Below are 21,470 nucleotides of genomic sequence, written 5' to 3' on the forward strand. Positions count from 1 at the left end.
CAGCATGCAGCAGCTCTGTGGCAAAGAGGAAAAACACTGATTCATAGAAACGCAACAACAAGCAGCTCTTCAAGCTGAAGTGTGGAGAAGAGTGATGAGGAGCGGCCGGGATCCTGTGCCTGCGTCAGGCTCCCGGTTCGCGCCTGCGCCTCTTCTGAAGTGTGGCCATCTGAGATGAGCTGTTCTGCTCTGGAAATATTTGGGGCGTCAGAACGAAAACCATTTTGAAGTCATATTGATGTTGGTCTATCGCTATGAATTCTGGGGATTCTCGTTCTGCCCTCCGCGGTCCTCCCAAACTTCTCCAGCTGCGTCAAGTTGCAGTGAAATGGGCACAAATGCGCCGGAAATGGGAGGATGTTACACTAGAAAACATAACCGAGAAGCTGGAGGGAAAAAGAAACCCTCAACTGTCCGCTCTCTTTCAGTGACTATCGATATAACGTTTTTGATAACTAACACTTTATTAATCCCAAAAGGTGGAAAAGTCCTAAAACCACACAGGAAACCGATTTTTTAAAATAGCTTAGTGCAATACAATGTAACGTATCAAGACATTGACCTTACTAAGGTAAACAATAATAAAATAATAATTTAAATACACATATTTAGTAATAATACGATTATAATTTATTGGAATCTGAAATTCAACAATGCAAAATAAACAGAATAAAGCATATTAAGATTTTAAAACATAAGCACATCAATCATGAGGTTGTGTGGGTGCTTTGAGATCATAAAGTGGCCAATATGTTCCCAAGGTGTGCAAATAAGAAGCTGGTTCATCAAAATGGGTATGAGTTATTGTTTTTGTATTTTTTAAATAGATTTTTTTGTTTTGTTTTGTTTTTCTTGATGCATTCTCAATCATCCAGGGAAGTAAATCTCCAAAAAGTTGATTCTGTTCCTTGGGGTGGACCAATTTTTGGCGCAGCGTGTTTTGGGGTTTAAAAGCCACAGAGACCCGGTGTTTAGAAAAAATGTGTCTCAACTGCTCCAATACTCCTGACACGTATGGGATCACTACAGGTTTTCACTTGGGCAGCGGTTGTCCTTCTCTCGTGGATCGGCTGGAGCTTTCTTTAGGTGCCTTCCCAGCTTTGACAAAAGTCCAGCTGGGATAACCACATTTACTCAGGGCCTTCTTGATGTGCTGTTCTTCTGCCTCTCTGGCCGCTGTGTCAGTGGGGATGGTGTTCGCTCTGTGTTGTAGCGTCCTGATGACACCCAGTTTGTGCTCCAGTGGATGATGAGTCAAACCTTAGATACTGATCCGTATGTGTAGGTTTACGGTACACGTCAGCTTTTAGATGTCCCCCATTACTGATGGAAATCTCACAGTCTAAGAAGGCTAACCTGCCACTTTTCATATCCTCCCTGGTGTGTCGGTCCACCGAGTTTATGTGATCCGTGAATTGTGGTACGTCCTGAGATTTGATTTTCACCCAGGTGTCATCCACATATCGGAACCAATGGCTTGGTGGTGTTCCAGGGTAGGATAGTGAAAATCAGTGGTCTTTGATCGGTGGGTTTTGGTCAGTGGTTGTTGATCAAAGGTCATGAGAATTTGCATAATTAAGATTAAGGAACTGACCTCCCAGCCCATTGTTCCTTCAGTGGGCTGGTTTCAGTCATTATGCAAATGTACTGTTTATATAAGTTTGGGGAAACCTGCAGTCAGCTGAGACTGAAGTTACCTGGATGAGTGACGAAACGTTTCTCCCACAAAACGCTACGTCCAGATGAACACAATCAACTTTTTTGGAGATTTGTTTTGTTCTGTTTCTCAGCTTAGTATCGCTTTCTGGAGCGACGTCATCACTCTTCCGTTTTATTATTTCTTCAGTCATAACATGAGTCAGATGCCAGATGTGAATGGAACAGATGATGTAAATAGAGACCCACATCTGTCTCAAACACACATGTATCCCCCTTCTCGGGCTTAATTTTGTTTGATAAATTTGACACAGACTAAAACAAAATACATTTCCTGTGTGTTTTCTTTTCTTTTATATTCTTTTGTTGGTGTTACGGTTCACTTCACTTTCACTGCAGTCATTTTTTCTTTTTAAATTCAGCAAGTTAAAAAATGTTTTTCATTCCTGCTTTTTAGTTTTAGTAAACTGTAGACACTGAGATCATGAACCGCTATAAATGATAAATGAATAATCCTCTTCCTGGAGAAACTTCGGCTCTGCTGCCAGGGGGCAGAAATCTCTATCACCTCATACCACACCTGCTTCTATTTGTTAAGATTTCTAATTATTAAACGCCCTGTTGTATCATATTAACATTTTATTCATCCATCTCTTTATTTGACCTCTTTGCTATTTTCTTTTTAACAGAACTCCTCGTTTTGTGTCTTTTAATGTAACAGTGCAACTCTGTACCATGTTTCGTTTTATTTAGATTCTCAACGTGGTTTTATTGTAAATTGTGTTTGATATTTTGGCCCTGGGACAGAATAAGTTCAAACCTTTCAGACAAGTATGTATTTTGTCTGTTTCATAACCTGGATGTTTTATTGTGAAAGTCTGGACCGGAAGCTCCGCGCTCTCCCTCCGCGCAGCCTGACGCCGGTCGACGCTTCGCTCCCTCCATTCATTTCATTCGCACACAGTCGCATCCCAGCAGCGAGCCGAGCCCTCCCCTCCTGTTTCTCTCCGCCTGGAAAGATGGCTGCTCCGGCGGTGTTGAGGAGCTCCGGCCCGCCGCTCTGCCCGAGCTTCGCGGAGGTCTGCTCGTTCCTGGAGCGGTACGGAGCGGCGCTGGATCTGCCCGAGATGACTTTCCCGCAAATGGAGAGATATCTACGGGACACGACTACAGGTGAGAGCCCGGTTGATGGTAGTGTTGGTGGTGGTGGTGGTGGTGGCGGTGGGGCGAAGAAGTGCTGGAAAGCTGCGACACTTGAAGCCAAAGAAGGGGGCCAACACCACCACAACAACCACCATCACCATCCTCGTCACGGTCGCGATGAAGATGACGAAAACTGGAGTGTGTGCGCCTGTGTGTGTGTCTATGGCCCAGCAGGACAGCATCACACCGAGAGTTTAGGCAGCTCAGATCGGCTGTGGCGTTTTTTCGGGTCCCGGTTAGAGCCACTTTTCTCCTCGCAGAAATCGAGTCCGACTCCCCAGTTTCCGAGGAAACGTTCTGGCAGCTGGAAAACACTGGCGTGCTAACATAGAGCTAGCAGACGCTCTGAATTTAACAGTTTGGACTCTGTGCTGAAGTTAGGTGAAAGAGACCGGGGGCACGACATTTGGCCCGGGGTCCCGCGGGGTTTTAGTTGATATCAGGTGACAGGTTATCGATGATTGTGTCGAGGTTGCTATTGATCCGCTCACGTTAAACTTGATGTGGGAGCCATGATGCAGCAGTGACCACACACACAGCCAACCAGCTCGCTCCGGAGCGCTGTCAGGTGTAATTTTTCACCGGCTGCCTCACTGGCAGGCGGGCTGAATTGACAGCAGTGTCCAGTAGGTTATTGGTGCTGTTTGTGTGTATGTATTACAGCTTTAGTGGCTATTTCAGACCGCTGTCACCGCACAGCGGCGACGTTAGCTGAAAACACTGGATGTTATTTTTTTGGCCGTTAGTGAGAGGCTGTTAAATGTGCGCATGCGCAGAAGGCGCAGATTCCAGCCATTGCTAACTAGTTAGCTTCAATTATTTCGTCAACTTTTAATAAAAGTAGAAGACTTACCGCTACACTTAACACACCACGTTAGGATTCAATAAACATCCATTTCAGGATTATATCTGTCGAATGAGTAGCTTTGTAAATCGCTTCTTCTTCGCTGGTGACTTTAAATGACCGTTAGATCTAGTGCTTACTAGCGTATAATTAGCCCATAGCGTTCAGATAAACATAAGAACTAAAATGTCCATGGTAGTCATCAGTAATGTATCCCTGATATTTTTGTTGAAATAAGTAATAACAATTACTAATCTGAATTCTAAATGTGATTCTGGGATTTTTTTTGTCAGTTTACCGTGCCAACAGAGAAAACTGGAATTTCCCCCAAATTTTGGAGTTGCGTAAAAGCCTCACACTAGACCACACAACGAGTCACAGGCGTTTAAGGACTTCCATAAAGCCCAGTTTAATATGTCTTAATGCTGGATTTGACCTAATCCCCATTCTTTTCTGAGTTCCCAAATAATAATAACAATAATGATAATAATATAATCATAATAAAGTTATAAATAGATTTAGTCTACACAAACGGTTAACAGAAGCAGAACCCAACAAACTAAATGTGAGACAAAGCATATTTTTTGTGGGGCAAAGTGGGACACGGTAATAGTGCTGAGAGGTAGTTTTAGAATTTAATATAGTATGTTATTCTGTATTTAACTGCAGCTAAAATATGGTTATTTGTATTTTTGTAATGCAGTCTTAGAACGTCAAAAAGACACTGTGCTCTTAAAAGTTCACATATTCAGTTAAATGGAAAAAAATACAAATTATTCACAGACAAGGTGAAGTTATTACACCTACCCTACCATTTATTCATATTAAACTGTTAATAGCAACATGTTTAGAGCCACACACAGTTAACTATATTTAAATATATATTTAACTATAAAGTATTTATAACATAGAAAATAAGCAAACTATGGATTTTACAGGTTTAGTGTTGAAATGTGAAGAACATTCATGCTTATCGTGTTTGCTAAGCAAACACAGTAGACATGAATGGAAGCAAAAGTTTGTCGTTATGGTGTGATGTGAGTGTGCTGTTATTTTTGCTGATCATCTCTGTTTTTCAGCTGAGATGCACACAGATCTGCGCTTCTCTTTTTACGCCAAACATCTCTCCTGAGACTCACCTAACTTTTGTAAACTAGAGCCTGTCATTGTCTCAATATAATAATACAAAGATTATTTTACTTATTTGAGATCTGGAAAACTCTTCAGTTTCAGCAGCTAAGAAAATTAAAACCAAGTCAGTGAATAAGTACAAGTATTAGTATAGTTAAATAAAGTGTAATAAGTGGGCCCGGGGATTAAAAATGGTGTGGAATTCCACAGAAAGAGGAAAACCTGGTAACTGTACTCACATTCCACATTTTAAAAAAAATTAATCATTAACACTAAAAAAGGATCCAAGTTGAATTTGAGTAAGATAAAGGTCAACGGGATAGTAATAGCAAACTCTTTATTTTCCCTACAGAAATCGTGCTAATTAAACTTAGTACCGCTGACATAAAGCAACAACATCACTGTTGACTAAAATTTAATTGCTAAAAAAAAAGAAAAATAAACATCCTTAGATTGAGTCTTGGTAGTTTTATTGAGTCTGGGATGTCTGTGAGTTGTCTGCCTTTAGAGTGTGTTTTTATTTGTAATGTAATGATGATTAAACCAGTTAAATGTAGTCCCTGAAGAGTACTCTACCATATTTTAATGACCAAGTAAATGGTCCCTACTGTGACAGCAGGACATCTTTTCAAGCATGCAATGAAAATGAAATGGCCAAAATGAATGAAGCATTTCCACAGTTTAAATCCAGATATAATTTAAATATAGTTTAATGCTTACCTTCTTCAATCAATCTCAGATCTTCATTCTTTTATTTTTTTTATTTAAATGTGTGATTCAGCATACCTCAAAGAATTAAACATTAAAAAGTGTGCTTTCTCTCCTGCAGCACCTGTCTCAGGTAAACTCGCTGATTAAATACTTCTGCCTTATTTGCAACTTTCTTGCGCCCCCTACTGGTGGCAGGATCTGTGACACAAACATACAGCATGGCTCTGACAGCAATAATAAAAAAGAATGAAATTAATAAAAACTAAACAGTTTCAAACGACAAAGACGTGAAGTGAAACGAGCCAAGCCACTCTTCAGACTAATGAAATAAAACTGTAATAATGTTTCATTTAGAATCTCAGTTTATGGCTTTTAACCCACTGATGTGATGGGCTGACAGTTGGCTGAAATATTCCCTGAAAATCAAGCGTTTAGTCGACTAAGTAGCTGCCTTGCTCATTTATTTTGTACCCGTGACACAGTAAATATTTATTAGTTGGACTGAGTTTCTGTGCAGAGGTGATAAGAAAAATGAAGCTGCCATATATGATAACTGGCCCAGTGAGCAGTGTATTTGTTCGGGTGAGCCTGGTTTTATCGCAGCTTTTGATAAAAATGAATTAAAAAGCCCCCCCTACATCTGAAGTGGTACATGCCAGTCAAAGGAGCTGTTTTTGTCTTTTCACAGTTTACAGGTGGTCCTGTTTAGATTGATATTCAGCTGTGGTTGGTTGTTAGCATAAACTACAAATCTTCTTGCTTTTGATTTGTCTAAAGGATTTTTCTGCAGATATGGTTAGTGCATATTTCACCCTCTTAATAAAAAAATGGGAACATTTGTGTTAAACACTTTCTTTGGCTGCTGAGAAATAAAATAATTTAACAATTTGTCAACATGCCATAAGAATGTAAGCACTATCCGACAGTTTGTGAGTGACTGAGCTCAGAAATGGCACACAGAGAAGTGAGAGATCAGGTTCAGATACCAGAATAACACAGCGAGGCCACTTCAGTGGGGTGAATGTTTGTTGACACTGGTTCTGGAACATTACGATGAACTGTGTCGTGTTTCTGATCGCCCTGTCTGTGTTTTCCAGTTCCTAAACCACTCGTGGAGCTCCATGTGAAGCTGCTCAGGAAACTGGGGAGGTCTGTGTCTGCTGACCGCTGGGAAAAATACCTGGCTAAGGTGAGAGTTTGACATGAGCTCAGGAGTCAGGAAGGAAGGGTAACGTGTCAGTCAGTGGGTAAAGGGACGCAGTTAAAACTGAAAGCTTGATCCTAACAGAATCACTGTTTCTTGTAGGTCTGCCAGGAGTTGAATAGCACCTGGGCATGGGAGCTGGAACAGAAGGGCTACCAGGAGATGTCCATGGAGTGCAAGTCCAGCATCCTGAAAGTATGACACCCTACTTTAGTTTGTATAAAAGGCTGAAACTTCTCCAGACAAGGCGCTAACTACACTGATGTTCTCCACTCTTCAGTACCTCTGCGAGTGTCAGTTTGACGAAAACCTGAAGTTCAAAACGGCGGTCAACGACGAGGACCCGGAGAAGATGCGTCTGCAGCCTGTAGGTCGGGACCGGCAGGGCCTGATGTACTGGCTTCAGCTGGACCAGGAGCAGAACATCCGGCTGTACACGGAGGAGCAGGACGATCTGGATGGATCCACCTGGAAGTGCATCGTTAGGTTGTACTTTTGTGTCAAGCTAAAGTTATGTAGGTTGTCTCATGTTTGTCTTTCTGCTTACACTCTTATGTGCGCCCATCCTCTCAGGACTCGCAACGACCTGGCAGAGGCTCTGGAGCTGCTGAAGGCTCAGGTTGATCCAAACCACAATCAGGAACGAGACCAGAACCAGGCTGGATCCAGGAGTGCCAGCCCTGGACAGAAAGAAGCTGGTACGCTGGATTATTGAGTTTATATAGTTGAGTTTTAATCAGTGCACAGAGTAAATGGTAAATGGCTTGTATTTATATAGCGCTTTACTAGTCGCTTTACATAAAGCGCTTTACATATCCAGTCATCCACCCATTCACACACTGGTGATGGCAAGCTACATTGTAGCCACAGCCACCCTGGGGCGCACTGACAGAGGCGAGGCTGCTGGACACTGGCACCACCGGGCCCTCTGACCACCACCAGTAGGCAACGGGTGAAGTGTCTTGCCCAAGGACACAACGACCGAGACTGTCCAAGCCGGGGCTCGAACCGGCAACCTTCCGATTACAAGGCGAACTCCCAACTCTTGAGCCACAATCGGATAACAGAGGATTTGTAAATGCATGGTAGTAATAACCGTATAGTTTAAATGGAGTAAACCTTCAAAATCATTTGAAGGTTACACTTCATGTCTAAAAAAACATGCAACCAAAACCTGAGAGATTCCTGATTTAACAACAGCGAAACGATAACTTCCATTGAGGCAAAAATTATACTGAGTAATCTCAAATCCAACTAATACAGGTCAAAACAAATAATCTGAGTCCACAGCAGCTGATCTTTGTCTAAAAATGTATAAAATCCCGCATCTCACCACAAAAAAAAAAAAATTATTATTATTTGACCCTACAGAAGCAATTTTAACGGCAAAAATTGTTGAGATTTTTTCTGTCCTTTATAATAAACAAACGTTTGATTCAAACTATTGTATTTTTTTCATATTGATGCAGGGGATGAGACGATCAGAAGCACCAACCCTGAGGCCTCAAAGACTTCAGAGGACTACGCTGACAGCAAGAAGGTTGACCCTCAAAACAGAGAAAAACAAACCAGGCCAGGTATGTAGGTGAAAGAAACTGCCTCAGGTTTCCATCCACTATCCAAAACTAGCAAAACCATTAAAAGGACACAATAAATGCCCAACAAGGACATACAAAATGACCAAAACAAAATACGAGCAACCCGAAAGAGACTGAAGAATCAAAATGAGTTGCATCCATCCATCCATCGTCTTCCGCTTATCCTTGTCAGGGTTGCGGGGAGGCTGGAGTTTATCCCAGCTACCATAGGGCGAGAGACAGGGTGCACCCTGGACAGGTCGCCAGTCGCCAATTTACCTAACCAACCTAACTGCGTGCATCTTTAAAACCTTTTTTCTTTCTGCAGAGGTGAAGGAGGAGCTCACACCGCCGCCCATCAAGCAGGAAAACGCTGATGCTGAGGTGAAGGAGGAGAAGACGCTCCTCAAACCGTCTGTCTTTGATAACCGCGTGAGCACCATCACCACAGTCATCAAATCAGAATCGAGGGACGCCGACGCCCCCAGGAACACAGTGTCTGTTGTCATGGCGCCCGTGGCTAAACAGGAAGAGGAAGCGGAGCGAGCGGTCGTCAGGAGCAGCCAGCAGGCCAAGATACCACTGAAGAAGAGGGAGCTCAAGCTGGCAGAAAGCTTCCACAGCAATCACCTGAACAAGACCAACAGCAGCAGTATTATTGTCTGTAACCCGTCAGTGATCCACGCCAAGGACGGTCACGGAAGGGAGGCCAAGCTGTCTAACTCTTTAGTGCCCCCTGGTGGTTCATCTGCCTCGCAGCCGCATCTGGTCGTCAGCGCATCAAGGCTGGAACTCACCAATGGGAGAGCTTTGCTCCTGCCGCACAAAGATGGGCAAAATGGGGTAGTAGGTCAGGTGGTGGGTCACGTAGGAGTCATCCGCAGCCCATCTGAGCGTCACAGAGCGCCCGGTGCCAAGCAGCAGGAACAAAACGGGCCAAATTCAGACCTCCGGGACTTGAGAGCAGCGGAGGAACAACGTGAAGGGAGCCGGCAGTCAGTGTTGGTGAGGAAGGGCCTTACAGAAGGGGAGACACCAGCGGGAGCTGCCACTTCTTCTCCTCCCCCTCCTCCTCTTCCTCCTCATGCACTAACGGAGGCTCCGGCACCCACAAAAATGGACTCTGTTGGCGTTTCCTCGCTGTCTGAGAATGCAGAGGAACCCAAGAGGCAGACAGCAGAAAATGAGGGTAAAAACACCACAGACGAGCTGGACAAGGAGAAGAAAACTGGGCAGGATGATGAGAGGGAGGAGAGGAGCAGGGAGGTGTCTGTGCTCAGTGTGGCAGAGGGATTAAAAAAAGACGACCGAGTGAAGAATGAAAGAACTTTAGTACAAGCGGAGGCAGAATCGGGAAGCTCTGTTTCACCTCCGAAACTGGACCAACAGGATAAAAAGGACGACCAGGAGGAGGGCGTCAACGGTGGGTTAGCAGAGCAGAAAAAGGCAAAGGCCTCGGAGGAGCGGCAGGGACTGCTGGAGGAAGCCTCCTCTGAGCTCCAGAAGGAAGGAATCAGGCTAAAGATCAAGATTCCTCCCCACCGGAGAAACAAGCTGAAGGGGAAGGCGATGAAGGAGGAGGAGAAAGGGAGGGAGCTGGAGACGCAAGAGGAAGGGAGGCCGCTGAGGAGGTCTGCGAGGATCTGCAGGTATGTGTTCAGTAAAATCCACGAAGCTGGGGGATTACACAGTAATGTTTGTTTATTTTTGTCCATTATTCTCAGCTGCAGTCGGTTTGATTGTGACGATAAATTCATCCCATCTAAACCTCTTTTCTTGAAGATCATCTGCTTTGCCAACCTGCAGGCCAAGCTCGAAGGTGGCTGAGAGCCAGAAGAAGAACCCACAGAAAAAACATGCACTACCCACCAGAACGAGGGAAGAAGAGGAGGAGGATGAGGATGAAGAGGATGAAGAGGAGCAGAGCTCAGCTACGAAGAAAGACAAAAAAACTGAACCCGTCGAGCAGATAAGGAAGCGAAGGGTAACAGTTCCTGTCAGGTCATTTTTACCTTGTTGCTCTTTTTCTTCGTCTCTGTGACCATCTCGTTCTCCCTCTGGCTTTCTGTACTTTCAGGGTAAACGAAGGCACCGGCGCCCCCGGTGGTCAAACATACGCACAAAGAGGCGCAAACTTAATGAGGGAGGGGAGGTGGAGGACAGGGGGAGGAAACGGGGAGAGGAGGAGAGCGAAGGAGGGAGCGACTCAGAGGAGGAATCGTATAAATCCGAGGAGATTCCCAGCGAGGACGCCTGCACTCACTGCTGCCTGCCCAACCACCCCGAACTGGTGAGTGTGCGCTCGCGTGAGTGCTTACAGATACAGAGATGTCTGGACGCTGCGCCCGGTTCTGCTTTAGTCCTCATGACTTGAACTCATCATGAGAACATAAACGTGAGAGCTCATCCTCCAGGCTGTGCTGACACTAGAAGACACTTGTTTAAGGTGTCTGCGGTCTGTGTGCACACGTGTGTGGGAGTATAATCCTGACTTAATGCTCAGGAGTCTGAGTGGGAGGAAATCCAACATCCCAAAATCTTCTGCAAGTCTTTTTTTTTTGTTTTTTTTGGAGGATGGAGGCAGTTTTAGAAGCAGGTCAATGGGGGTGTGGTCAGCAGACCAGATGGTTGTAGCCAGAATGACGTCACTCATTAGTTTGTGACGCCCCGTTATCAAACTCCAACTTGAGCATTTTCACCATCATGCATCGTGTTTCCTTAAAGTCATTTCTAAAAATAATTCGAGGGTCTGTGTCTCTTTACTTTGAGTATATAGTTTTGTGCAGAACCTAAAATGCTGCTGAAACCTTTTCATTTTTTATTGTGTTGTTTGTAAACTGTCACCAGTTCCAGCTGCACTCTGAAAGAATTCTGTAATAATGTCTAAATCACAGAGACACGAACAGAAACTCAGAGGCTGCAAAGCAGATGTTTGATAACTTTCTCTGAATAAAACCATAAATGACAGAAGCTGTCATCTCTGCTGGTTTGTGTGGAGTTTAATGTGTGTGTGTGTCTGTCCTTAGATCCTGCTGTGTGACTCCTGTGACAGTGGATACCACACTGCCTGTCTGCGGCCGCCTCTCATGTTGATCCCTGATGGAGAGTGGTTCTGTCCCCCCTGCCAACATGTAAGTGTGACACTGAGGGGATGGACTGATTCCGTCATGTCTGCTGATGAGAATATAACTCCCAAAGTCCTGTTTATGGTTCAGATAACTGACAGGAGGAAGCAGTTTTGTACTGATACTTGATGCTTGCTCACGAAGAGTGAGTATAAACGCCACATTAACAAGTTCCCAGTTAACAAAAGCCTGGATCCTTCCAGTGTAGCTTTGCATGAGTCACAGTTTGAAATAATTCTCCTTAATTCATCCTCACACTGAGGGCCTCAGTATGCCTGCCACACTGGTCACTCTGTATGCTGACTGTGGCAGCTACATACCAGTTTACCAGTGCTGGGGTGCGAGTACTCACTGTGTTGTTCACCACTCAGACAAAAGCTCCAGATCAGCTTTTGTAAAAGAGGAGAAGAATTAAAACTGGAAGAAAAGAAACCTCCCTCATTGTAACCTGAGACTCGCTGAGCTTCTGTGTCATTAACACTCGTGTCTTCAACCCGGCGTCGGCACAACGCAGCAGATCACAGAAATAAAGAGGCTAAAATGGCATCAGTCAGTTTGCACCAGCAGATGTGGCGATCGTAACGGCCCCATGAAACAAGCCCTTTTAACTCCACCCACTTTGAGACTTTGTTTCGATTGGCTGGCCCTCGTAAACAGAGCCTCCATGGTCACATCCTGAGCTGTGAACTTGAGATGACCATATAAGGAGGATCCGTGTTTGCTGACATCATACAGATCCAAGTGTAGAAAAAACTGTCTGGAACAAAGCATTTAAAGCAGGCTGAAGCTTTTTATTTGACACTGGGTCCACGTTTGTTATGAGTATCTGTCATAATGGTGTATGCTTGCCAGAAAATATGTAAAAGCATAGTAGTTTCACTTAGACCAGCCCATCTGCTTGGCTTACTGTGTAAACAGTTTAAAAGGGAGGTGAGGAAGATGAGTCGACATCAGTGTATAATTTATAGATCACAGAGTGACAGAGCTGCGGTGGTTTGTTTTTCCTCTGTTCAGAAATTGCTGTGTGAGAAACTGGAGGAACAACTGCAGAATCTGGACAGCGCTCTGAAGAAAAAGGAGAGAGCAGAGAGAAGGTACACACACACACACACACACACACACACACACACACACACACACACACACACACACACACACACACACACACACACACGTTTGGATGAAAATGCTGCGATCAGCATTAAAAGTTTGACACAGCTTCTCTGTTCTTATCTGTCAGGAGGGAACGGCTGGTGTACGTAGGAATCAGTGTGGAGAACATCATCCCTGTGAGTACATGAAGAGCACGGCCTCTTCGTCACTTCATTGGAATGATGCTCCGCCCACTTCCTTTTGCCTCAGACTATGGAAATTAAATATCTGCATTTGTTAGAATTTTTCTCTTCACTGAAATGTTTGAAAAAAAAAATCAAAAGTGCCAAAAAACAAATGTAACAATCAAAGCTGTTACTAAGGTATGTGAGGCACAATCAACATGCAACAAACACGGCTTCTAGCTCCAGTGTCGCTGTTTTCTCCTGCTTTCACATAAACACTGTGTTTCATCTTCTGCATCTTAAATCTGTAGAAGTTTAGATTTTACTGTGGAGCATTTAAAAGAACGTTGTTTGGTGTCCTAGGAGGGAGATGAGGAGGAAGAGGAGAAGTCTGCGAAGAAGAAGGATTCCAAAAAGAGCAAAAACCTCGGAAGGCGATCAACCAGGACCAGGAAGCACATCAGCTACAGGTGGGTGTCGCCTGGGGGTGTTCAAGGTGCTGGAGGAGGTTTTTACAGTTGACTCTCAGTTGTTGAAGTATAATATTAAAAAAAAACGTAGAAAATCTTAGAACTACTTTTAGTTCAGTTTATCAACATAAACCGGCTGAAAATTCTGCCGTCATTGATTTACATTAATTGGGAGGCAATATGGTGGCTGTATTTATGCATCGTTCCAATGAGCAGAAGCCACGAAGACGACACCTTCGTGTGTGTCTGTGAGTTCTGGTGATGGGTGGAAGGGTTATGCTTCTGGCTGCTGACCTCTGCAAGCCACCAGGCTCTTATAACGCTGCCTGCAGGATGATTTAATGACCCGCACACGTGGGGGGAAAAAGTGAAATGACAGAAAGAGGCTTCAATCAGCTGTTTTGTTCCAGGTTTGATGACTTTGATGATGCCATTGATGAGGCCATAGAGGAGGACTTCAGGGACCTCTGTGGAGGTGAGTGGAGGAACTGCAGGCCCAGTAAGGCCTTCTTTTAGATCCCAGTTAAATACTCATTCACATGGTTTATATATCAAAGTGTCTTCATATGAATGTTATTCTCTTTTACATTCTTAGCACAGTTTTATTCTTTTGACTTTCAAATTTTGGATTATTTTAATCACTGTATGTACAAATACTTCAGACTGCATGTCTGGCAGTTTATGAGGGGCAGCCAATCATAAAAAAGCAGTTTTAAAGAGGGAGGAGCTTGTTTGAGACAGGAAGAGCTGAGGGGGTGCACTGAGGATGAACAGATGAAATAAATGAGAACATCCGGTCTGCTTTCATTTACTTTCACCCAAAGTCGATTTTTCAGCACTCACGTGCATTATTCTCGCTTCAGGAGCGGGGCGGGGCAAAGACCTCCCCACCAGCCTGTCAGAGGACGGGAAGGAGAGTCAGCGGCCAATTAGAAGCCAGACTCACGCTGCACGGAACAGGAAGAAGCGGAGACTGAACGACCTGGAGAGCGACAGCACGGCGGCGGAGAGCGAAGACGAGTTCATGCTCAGCAACAGGTGACACAGCGGGTTCTCTCCAGATTTCTCACTCATCTTGTTTGCCGGCTTATTTAGCCCCCTCTTCCTCTCAACAGCTCAGAGGACGAAGATTTCGGCGCATCCGGAGCAGACGACGATGAAGAGGAGGAAGACGAAGACGCGGGCAGTGATGCCGGCAGCTGGGATAGCAAAACTCGCCCCAGACAGGCGCTGAGAGGAGTGGTTAAACACAGACCCGGCAGGAGCCGTGGGCGGGGCAGGAAGCGGCTGAGACGGCGGCGGAGACGCTCCTCCGACGAGGAAGAGGAGGAAAGCGAGGAAGAGATGGGTGAGACGGCAAGATTGATTTTATTACAGACTGAGTTGTGTGTATTTAGTGGAATAAAGAAGTTTAACAGTAGATTAAATAAATATTAAGACAATTATCAGAAAACTATAAATATAGTTAATTATAACGACACATTTAACACAATCCTGGAGTCCTCTACTTTCCAGAACAGGGGAGATGTGAGACAGGCAGGCAGTGAGCAGCAGTTTGGCTTCATGCTGAGAAAGAGCTCTGCAGATGTAATGTTTGCTTTCAGGGTGTTGATGGAGAAGTTTAGAGAAGCTCAGAAGCAGCTGCGCTGTGTCTTTGTTGATCTGGAGAAAACAGATGATGGCGAGAAGCTGTGCTGCTGCATGAGGAAGCCAAGAGCGAAGTGAGGGTGATGCAGAACATGCACAAGTACAGAGAGGCAGTGGTCAGGTGTGCAGTGGGAGCGACGGATGGTTTAAAGGTGGAGGTGGGATTACATCGGGGGTCGGCTCTGAGTAGTTCTGCCTGACCTCATCTGTCAGCGGAGTTTCTGTGGACTGTGATCTGCGGGGAGAGCCGGGGAGGTTCAGATAGGAACAGATTACATGTGTGTGAGTGAGAGGGAGACAGATGGAAAGGTGTCTCAGTGCTGACTGATAACTAGTTCACTTGTTGGTTGTTGGTCTCTCAGACTCGGATCAGTTCAGCGACATGACGGACAGCAACAGTGACAAAAAAAGGCGGGGCCTGAGGCGGGGCCAGCGCCAACAAGTCAACTACCGTGAAACGTCGGAGTCGTCGGACGACTCGCGAGCCTCCGCCAACAAGGACAAGGTGAAGCGCCACGGCAGGCCTCGCAAGGAGCGTCTCTCCAGCGACTACAGCGACGGTCAGTCACCATCAGAGCGTAAAGGACGAGTTTTAATCAGCTCAGTCGCCCTTAAGGAGAAATCTGCTCGATGTTTTCCAGATTTATCTCCATAATGGGGAAAAAATGTCATATATCTTACTTTATCCATCAGTAAGTCAGCAGGTGGTAGTATCATAACTATCAATAAGCAAATGTTTACCTTTTGTTGATTTTAGGAGTCATTGATTTTTGTTCATAATGACTTTTTCTGTCTTTTTTTCCTTCAGTGTCGGCTTCTTCCAGAGATTCAGAGGAGGACGATTATGAAGACGAGGAGGAGGATGACCAGAGGAGGAGAGTGAACAGGAGGAGGAGACATGAGGAAGACTTCCGGACAAGGAGGACGAGAGACAAGAGGAGGAGGAGGTACGAAGAGGACGAGGGAGAGAGAAGGAGGCGGCTGAAGAGGAGACTGCAGGAGGAAGAGGAGGCCGAGGAGGAGAGAGACAAGCGGAGGAGGTTAAAGAGAACACACAGAGAGGAAGAGGAGGACCTGGAGAAGATGGGGAGGGGGAAGAGGAGAGAGATCCTGTCGCAGCAGCGGCGCAAACGGCTCGCCCAGATGCTGAAGAAACGGCGGCCTTCGACGGACGAGGAGGAGGAGGAGGGCGAGGAGGACGACGACTCGTATTCTGAGTCATCATCGGAGGAGGATCGTCCGGTCCGCAAAAGACTGAACCGCATCGACTCAGATGACGATGAAGAGGAGGACGAGGAGGACGAGGACGACGAGGATGGGAGACAGAAGACGGTGACCAAAAGATCTTCAACGGGGGAGAGGAGAGCTGACAGCGACGCTCAGGAAAAGGCGAGGGGCCGCAGCCTGTCTCCGCCAAACGGACATCGGACCTCCAGAGGCCCAGAGCCCAGAGACGCTGCAGGGTCGGGCAGGCAGGGCAGGCACAACGGTCCCTCACATCCGGAGGAGGGGGAGGGAGAGGAGGAGGAACAGAGGGACTCCCGAGACTCTGTCCAGAACAGTCTGCAGTCATGATGGCTGTGTGCGTGCACAACGCTCGCTTCTTTGTTCTGCTTTTTCTTTTCAAGCCTCCCGCCCACTGCCCGGATCTCACTCTGACTCACGTTCCTCACTCTTCTTCTTCGCCGTCGTGTTGTGTTAGAGCGCAATTGTCCACAGTTACACGCTGGAACAGAAACTCATGGTTACCCATTTTTATAGCGGGCAGGCGGGCGGAGCTGACGCCTCCCGGCAGCAGGATGGCTCCACCTCACCGTCCACCCGACAGGTCCGTGTGACACCATCACAGCTGGGGGCGGCGGTTCGTCTGTCGTGTATTTCATCTTAAAGCACTTCATCATTCTCATAGCACTTAATGAGCCGGCACCGAGGAGGGCGTCGGCATCAAAGCGAGCACTTTGGATCAGGTGACGGTCGGAGAAAACTCTCTCGAGGCTGAATATTTGTGGGTTTGAAGTGTCGCTTGGACAAAACTTTTATATATAAATATTAGGATTTAGAAAACTGGTTAATCATTATTTAATGATATTTTATAAAACAGTGATTCTCAGTGTGGGATGCAGAGCCGCAGTGAGCTACGAAGGAACTGCAGGTGGACGACCAAGTTAATTACACTAAATAAATGTAACTTTTCAAATTTCTAATGAAGTTAGAAATTAAATATTGACATTTAAAAATGAAACACCACTACTGAAAAAAAGCTGCCTGTTATGCCCCCAGAAAATGTAATTATTTGAGATAAACATAATCAGAGCCTGCAGCTGGTCCATGAAACCGACACTTTCAGATAAAACTGAAAGTCGGATTAAACAGTTTGTGCTCCACAAAGATAATTTGGTTCTTCAAAGCAGCTCTAAGGTCAGATCTACACGGCTACACGTTCAGTGTAACCGACGATACATGATGTCCGGCTGTGATTGGTCGATTGTCTCGATCCTTCAGCGTTCCCGATTGAATCATTCACTCCAGTCAGTTCACATTGTTATTAATTTGCACAGATTTGTAGGAAAGTAAAAAGGTCCTTAAACAGCTATGAATGATGTGAGCCGGCCGCCGGCCTTCATCGCCCTCTATAATCAGCTCATATTTTCACCTCCTTCCTCTTCTTTGCTTTTACCTGCCAGGCCTCAGTCACGAGCCTCATTCTAACCCAGCAAAACAAGACATCTCTCAGTACAAACTGAGTTTTTGCAGTGATGATTTTGTCCTCCGCTGGGATTTGGGAGGATTTTTTTAAAAAGTCCTGAGGTTAGGGTGACGGAGAGCTCCAGGGGTTAAAGGTCACAAAGCATCATCTGCTCTGTGATCTGTTTATTAAAAGCTCAACAGAAAAAGTTGACTTTTGCCCTAATGTGAGAGTTTATGACTGAAGAGGGAACGTCTGCCGTTTCATTTTGTGTTACCTTAAACTGTTCGTGCTGTCTGTGAACACTGACTGTGCTAATCCAGGCTTTGAGGAACCAAATAAATCAGATTTCTGTTACCGGGTTTAACCGATCCTGGAACTTTTTTAATCGTCCGGAGGTCCCGGCGCTGAAAAGTTTTTAGAAGTTGTTGTAAATATAGACTCTGAATCTGTAGCGAGCTCCGTCTCCACGTCACCGCTTCGGATCCAAAGTGTCTGGCTTCCTCTCGTCCTCGTGCCGGCGCGTTCGCTGTACATACTCTGCCTGTTCCTTGTAAGATAATAGACGTTCTGTTCTCTTAGTCCTCTTGTAAAATATAGTGTTATATTTTCTATACGAAGGAGAGGAGGAGAGATGCTGCTGCGAGCGACCTGCAGATCGACCGGCGACCAGCGGTTTTTGTTTCCGCAGCGGAGTTCCATCAGAGCAGCGTGGAGCCCGTTCACCAGTAAAACCCCGTCTCACGGCTCAGTCCCGCCCCGCGTCTCCGGAGCGTTTTAACAGTTTGAACGCCTCGTTTTAAGGAGGAACAAATCTTCATTTCTGACAGAGGCTCAGGGGAGGAAAACGAACACCGATCACTAATCAGAGTTTTGTTCCGTCAGCTTCTGTTTAACCGTCGCACACAGTCGAATCACTGTCAGGGCTTTAACCTGCTGTTAATGAAAAGAGGCTCCATTTATCTTTAAATTTCCACCAAGCTCACCTTTAAAAGTTGGACTCAAACATTTCCGCTGACCTTACCGAGACTTTTTTTTGGCACTGAAAAGTTTTTCTTTAGAGTTCAGATGATGATTAAACTTCAGGCCTGCGTTTATCAAACTACTCAGAGTTCACCTCAAAATGCTCTTAGAGGTGTAAAAACGTTTAGAGCAGCTGTTTTTGGATACTTTAAAATCATTTAATTTTACTCAAATACTAAATATAATTCAGTGTAATATAGTTATAATGCATAATTATATCAACAGGAGGAAATACATGGAAAAGTACAAACCCAGTCAACATGTTTGTTTTTTTATGCATTAGTATATTATTGTTTCCTCACAGCCATCACGATGAATCTGCTTTGAGACCTTATAAATGGCTGATGGCTCACAGCGGGCCTGTTCTGCATGATTCAAAGTTCATAATAATCTGTATTCATCTGGCACTGGGCCTCAGTTCAGCTCCAGTATCTGAAATGAGCTGTCTTTGCCCCGCCCACTTTAAGTTTCTTCTGATTGGCTGCCCATCGTGAATGGCATGTGGGTGGGGCATCTCTGCCACAGATGACCATATGAGGGATATCCTCTCTCTGTAACATTATACAGATTATCCATTTCTCTTTAAGTGGTTTGATAAATTCAGCCCTGATGATTCGGTTCTGATTGGATGATTTCATGATTTCAGCTTTGAATATTTTTTAAGGTGTGATGTGTAAAAACTACACAGGCCACTGAGTCCGCTTCCATCATGATAGACGCAAACCTGAGCGTTAATACTGACTCACAGAAAACAAGGCGCCTGTCTGAGCAAAGCTACTTCTTGTCAGGTTGGACGTTACAGTCAGAGGCAGGAGTGGTCATGCTCAGAACAAGGCTAACGTCGCAGCTGTTACATCTTTACGTTGTGCTGTTAACTTTTATTAGTATTTCTAAACTGACAGTTTTACAAACGGCACCCTTTAAAGGTGCTTTTTGTAATGACCCTCTGCTACATGTAACTAAACTTCACCAGCAGGGGGCAGTGTTTTACTGGCAGTTGTGTTGAGATGTTTTCAGACGTGTGCTTCTGTTTGTTGTTTTCGGGGTTTTTTTTAAACCACCGTGTCCACTTGACTCCCGCAGGCCTTCGTTGTAAATAAGTTGTTCTTAATGACTTGCCTGGTTAAATAAAGGTTACGCTTACTCACTTGTGGCATAAAAGTGGCATTACAGGAAAGTGCAGCCCCAGTTCACCTTGAACTGAAACTCTTTAATGGACAAAGTCACAGCATCTCTTTTCTTTCAGCTTTGGTTAAATCAAAAAAGTTTGAAACTATTTTTAAATACAGGAATTTACAAAAAGTTCCTTTACAGAGACCTGGCAGCAGAAACGGAAGGAAAGACAAAAAGATTTCATGTTTTTAAAATAAAGTTTCCTGTTGGTTCTTCTTTTTATGAACAGAGTTTACTTGGTCAAAGTCTGAAGCTTTCGACGTTCACGAAAGATTTGATTTTTCTGCTTTAAACACATCACAGAATAATCGGTGTCCAGTGATGCTCTTGAACAGCACAGACGCCGATACGTCAGACGGGAAATGCCTGAGACATTTTTATTTTTAAATGAACCGTCAAAGAATCCAAAATATCTGAGCTGAAGATAATAAAGATGCAAACAGTGGGAGGTTCTCACATGCGAGCAGATGGTTTATTTAGTCTTTTTTTAAAATCCTTTTTAAAGCTGATATTACTGTTATTGTTGTTCCTGAGCTTCAGAAAAGGCTTAGCTTCCTGCTGGAGAACCTCTGTTCCCTAAAACAGAGGTTAATACTTCACTCATGGCCGAAGCTCACCGCCAGCTCTCTTGGTAAATATTCTTTCAGGTACTTTCCGTGCTTGTTCAGGTGTTGCGGGACGGTTTGTCTCATTATCATGTTGTGTTGGATTTAAAGTGGGTTTTGGAAAATCCCCTCCATGCTGAACTGCAGTGATCTGAGTTTATATTAATTTTCAGTCCCGTGTGTCAGTAAAAGCTTCTGCTGACCCTCCACTCACCTGTTTAGCATTAAGGGCAGGTTAAAATGTGCTTTTTACGCCTCTAGTCTGAAATCATTCCACTGAACGCGATGTGCTGAGTGTCGGCCGCCGAAGCTGTTTAAACTGTTCAAACTGGATGTGACTGCGGCTCCTTCCATTTCTCTGTTGTACTGTTACCGTAGTACTGGTGTAACATAAATGTTTTCTAAGTTATTAAAACCGACATCCCGGCATCTCCTCGAAAACAGTCTCCGTGTCTCATTATCATTCCTTCACCTGGATCTGTTCTGCTTTCCGTGTTTGTTCATTCCAGTGAAAATAGCCACACTTCCCAGATGAACTCCTCACAGTCAGCTGGTTTGGTGTATTTTAATCAAGCCAGGAAAACTTTGAAACTCATGAAATATTCAGAGTAAAAGTCCAAATTTTTTGCTTTTTATTTCACTTTATTTTTCCAGCATTTTGAGATCCGGGGCTGGAAAACACTTTAAGGCAACTGAATGCAAGACGGTCATGGTGAGCCTGGTAGCAAATGGATTTAAAGGGAAAAAGAGGTTCATTATTGATCAGCAGATCAAACCACATGGTATTGAAAATGTACTTTTAACATTTTTACAGTGAGATATTAGAAAGGGATCACACATCACGAGTACTGATGCTTGTTTCTGTTATTATGGGTCATTAAATGAAAGCAGGTGTGGCTGTGATATCACATGACACAAAAACGGGGTTTTATTTCTAAACTTCATTTGGAGCTGCAGGTTTTGAACAGCTGAAACTGAAAACATCACGTGAAGATTTCACAGTAAATCCTACATAAACACTGCTGATCAGTTATTTTAAACTTCTTTTACACGATCATTTCTATTTTTTTTCGTAGAGATACATTTATAGAATTTAAATGTAGTTTGAGGACACATGCAGTACTCGGCAAACTGGCTT

The 21,470-nt window shown here is 44.6% G+C and overlaps 1 protein-coding gene across 4 annotated transcripts; it reads left to right on the forward strand.

Moving 5' to 3' along the window:
• Positions 1–2,557: 2,557 nt before the first annotated feature.
• Positions 2,558–20,773, forward strand: rsf1a (remodeling and spacing factor 1a). Of its 4 annotated transcripts, XR_014888227.1 has the most exons (19): positions 2,558–2,829; positions 6,643–6,734; positions 6,852–6,944; positions 7,030–7,235; positions 7,323–7,447; positions 8,219–8,326; positions 8,655–9,975; positions 10,109–10,310; positions 10,404–10,616; positions 11,353–11,457; positions 12,466–12,545; positions 12,692–12,740; positions 13,092–13,198; positions 13,609–13,673; positions 14,062–14,236; positions 14,314–14,546; positions 15,208–15,405; positions 15,654–16,673; positions 18,153–20,773. XR_014888227.1 is itself a non-coding variant. In XM_085244234.1 (18 exons), the coding sequence occupies exons 1-18, from the start codon at positions 2,676–2,678 to the stop codon at positions 16,418–16,420; spliced, it is 4,293 nt and encodes a 1,430-aa protein (XP_085100360.1). In that variant the 5' UTR covers positions 2,558–2,675; the 3' UTR covers positions 16,421–20,773. The 4 variants fall into 4 exon arrangements, 3 of the variants coding, with proteins under 3 accessions (XP_085100360.1, XP_085100361.1, XP_085100362.1); XM_085244234.1 differs by having other exon boundaries at positions 15,654–20,773; XM_085244235.1 differs by having other exon boundaries at positions 8,655–9,969; positions 10,127–10,310; positions 15,654–20,773.
• The last annotated feature ends 697 nt before the right edge of the window (positions 20,774–21,470 follow it).

The sequence above is a fragment of the Mchenga conophoros genome, linkage group LG14 (assembly GCF_057382185.1).
Source record: "Mchenga conophoros isolate Kocher_MC1m ecotype Shallow Benthic linkage group LG14, M_conophoros_male_GT1.1, whole genome shotgun sequence".
Lineage (NCBI taxonomy): Eukaryota > Metazoa > Chordata > Actinopteri > Cichliformes > Cichlidae > Mchenga > Mchenga conophoros.

Excerpts from the sequence above, each read along its gene's own strand:
- rsf1a (XM_085244234.1), top strand. The coding sequence starts at position 2,676 with ATGGCTGCTCCGGCGGTGTTGAGGAGCTCCGGCCCGCCGCTCTGCCCG. Across the intron at positions 9,976-10,108 it reads AGGTCTGCGAGGATCTGCAG|ATCATCTGCTTTGCCAACCT; the intron begins GTATGTGTTCAG and ends CTTTTCTTGAAG. Across the intron at positions 13,199-13,608 it reads AGGAAGCACATCAGCTACAG|GTTTGATGACTTTGATGATG; the intron begins GTGGGTGTCGCC and ends GTTTTGTTCCAG.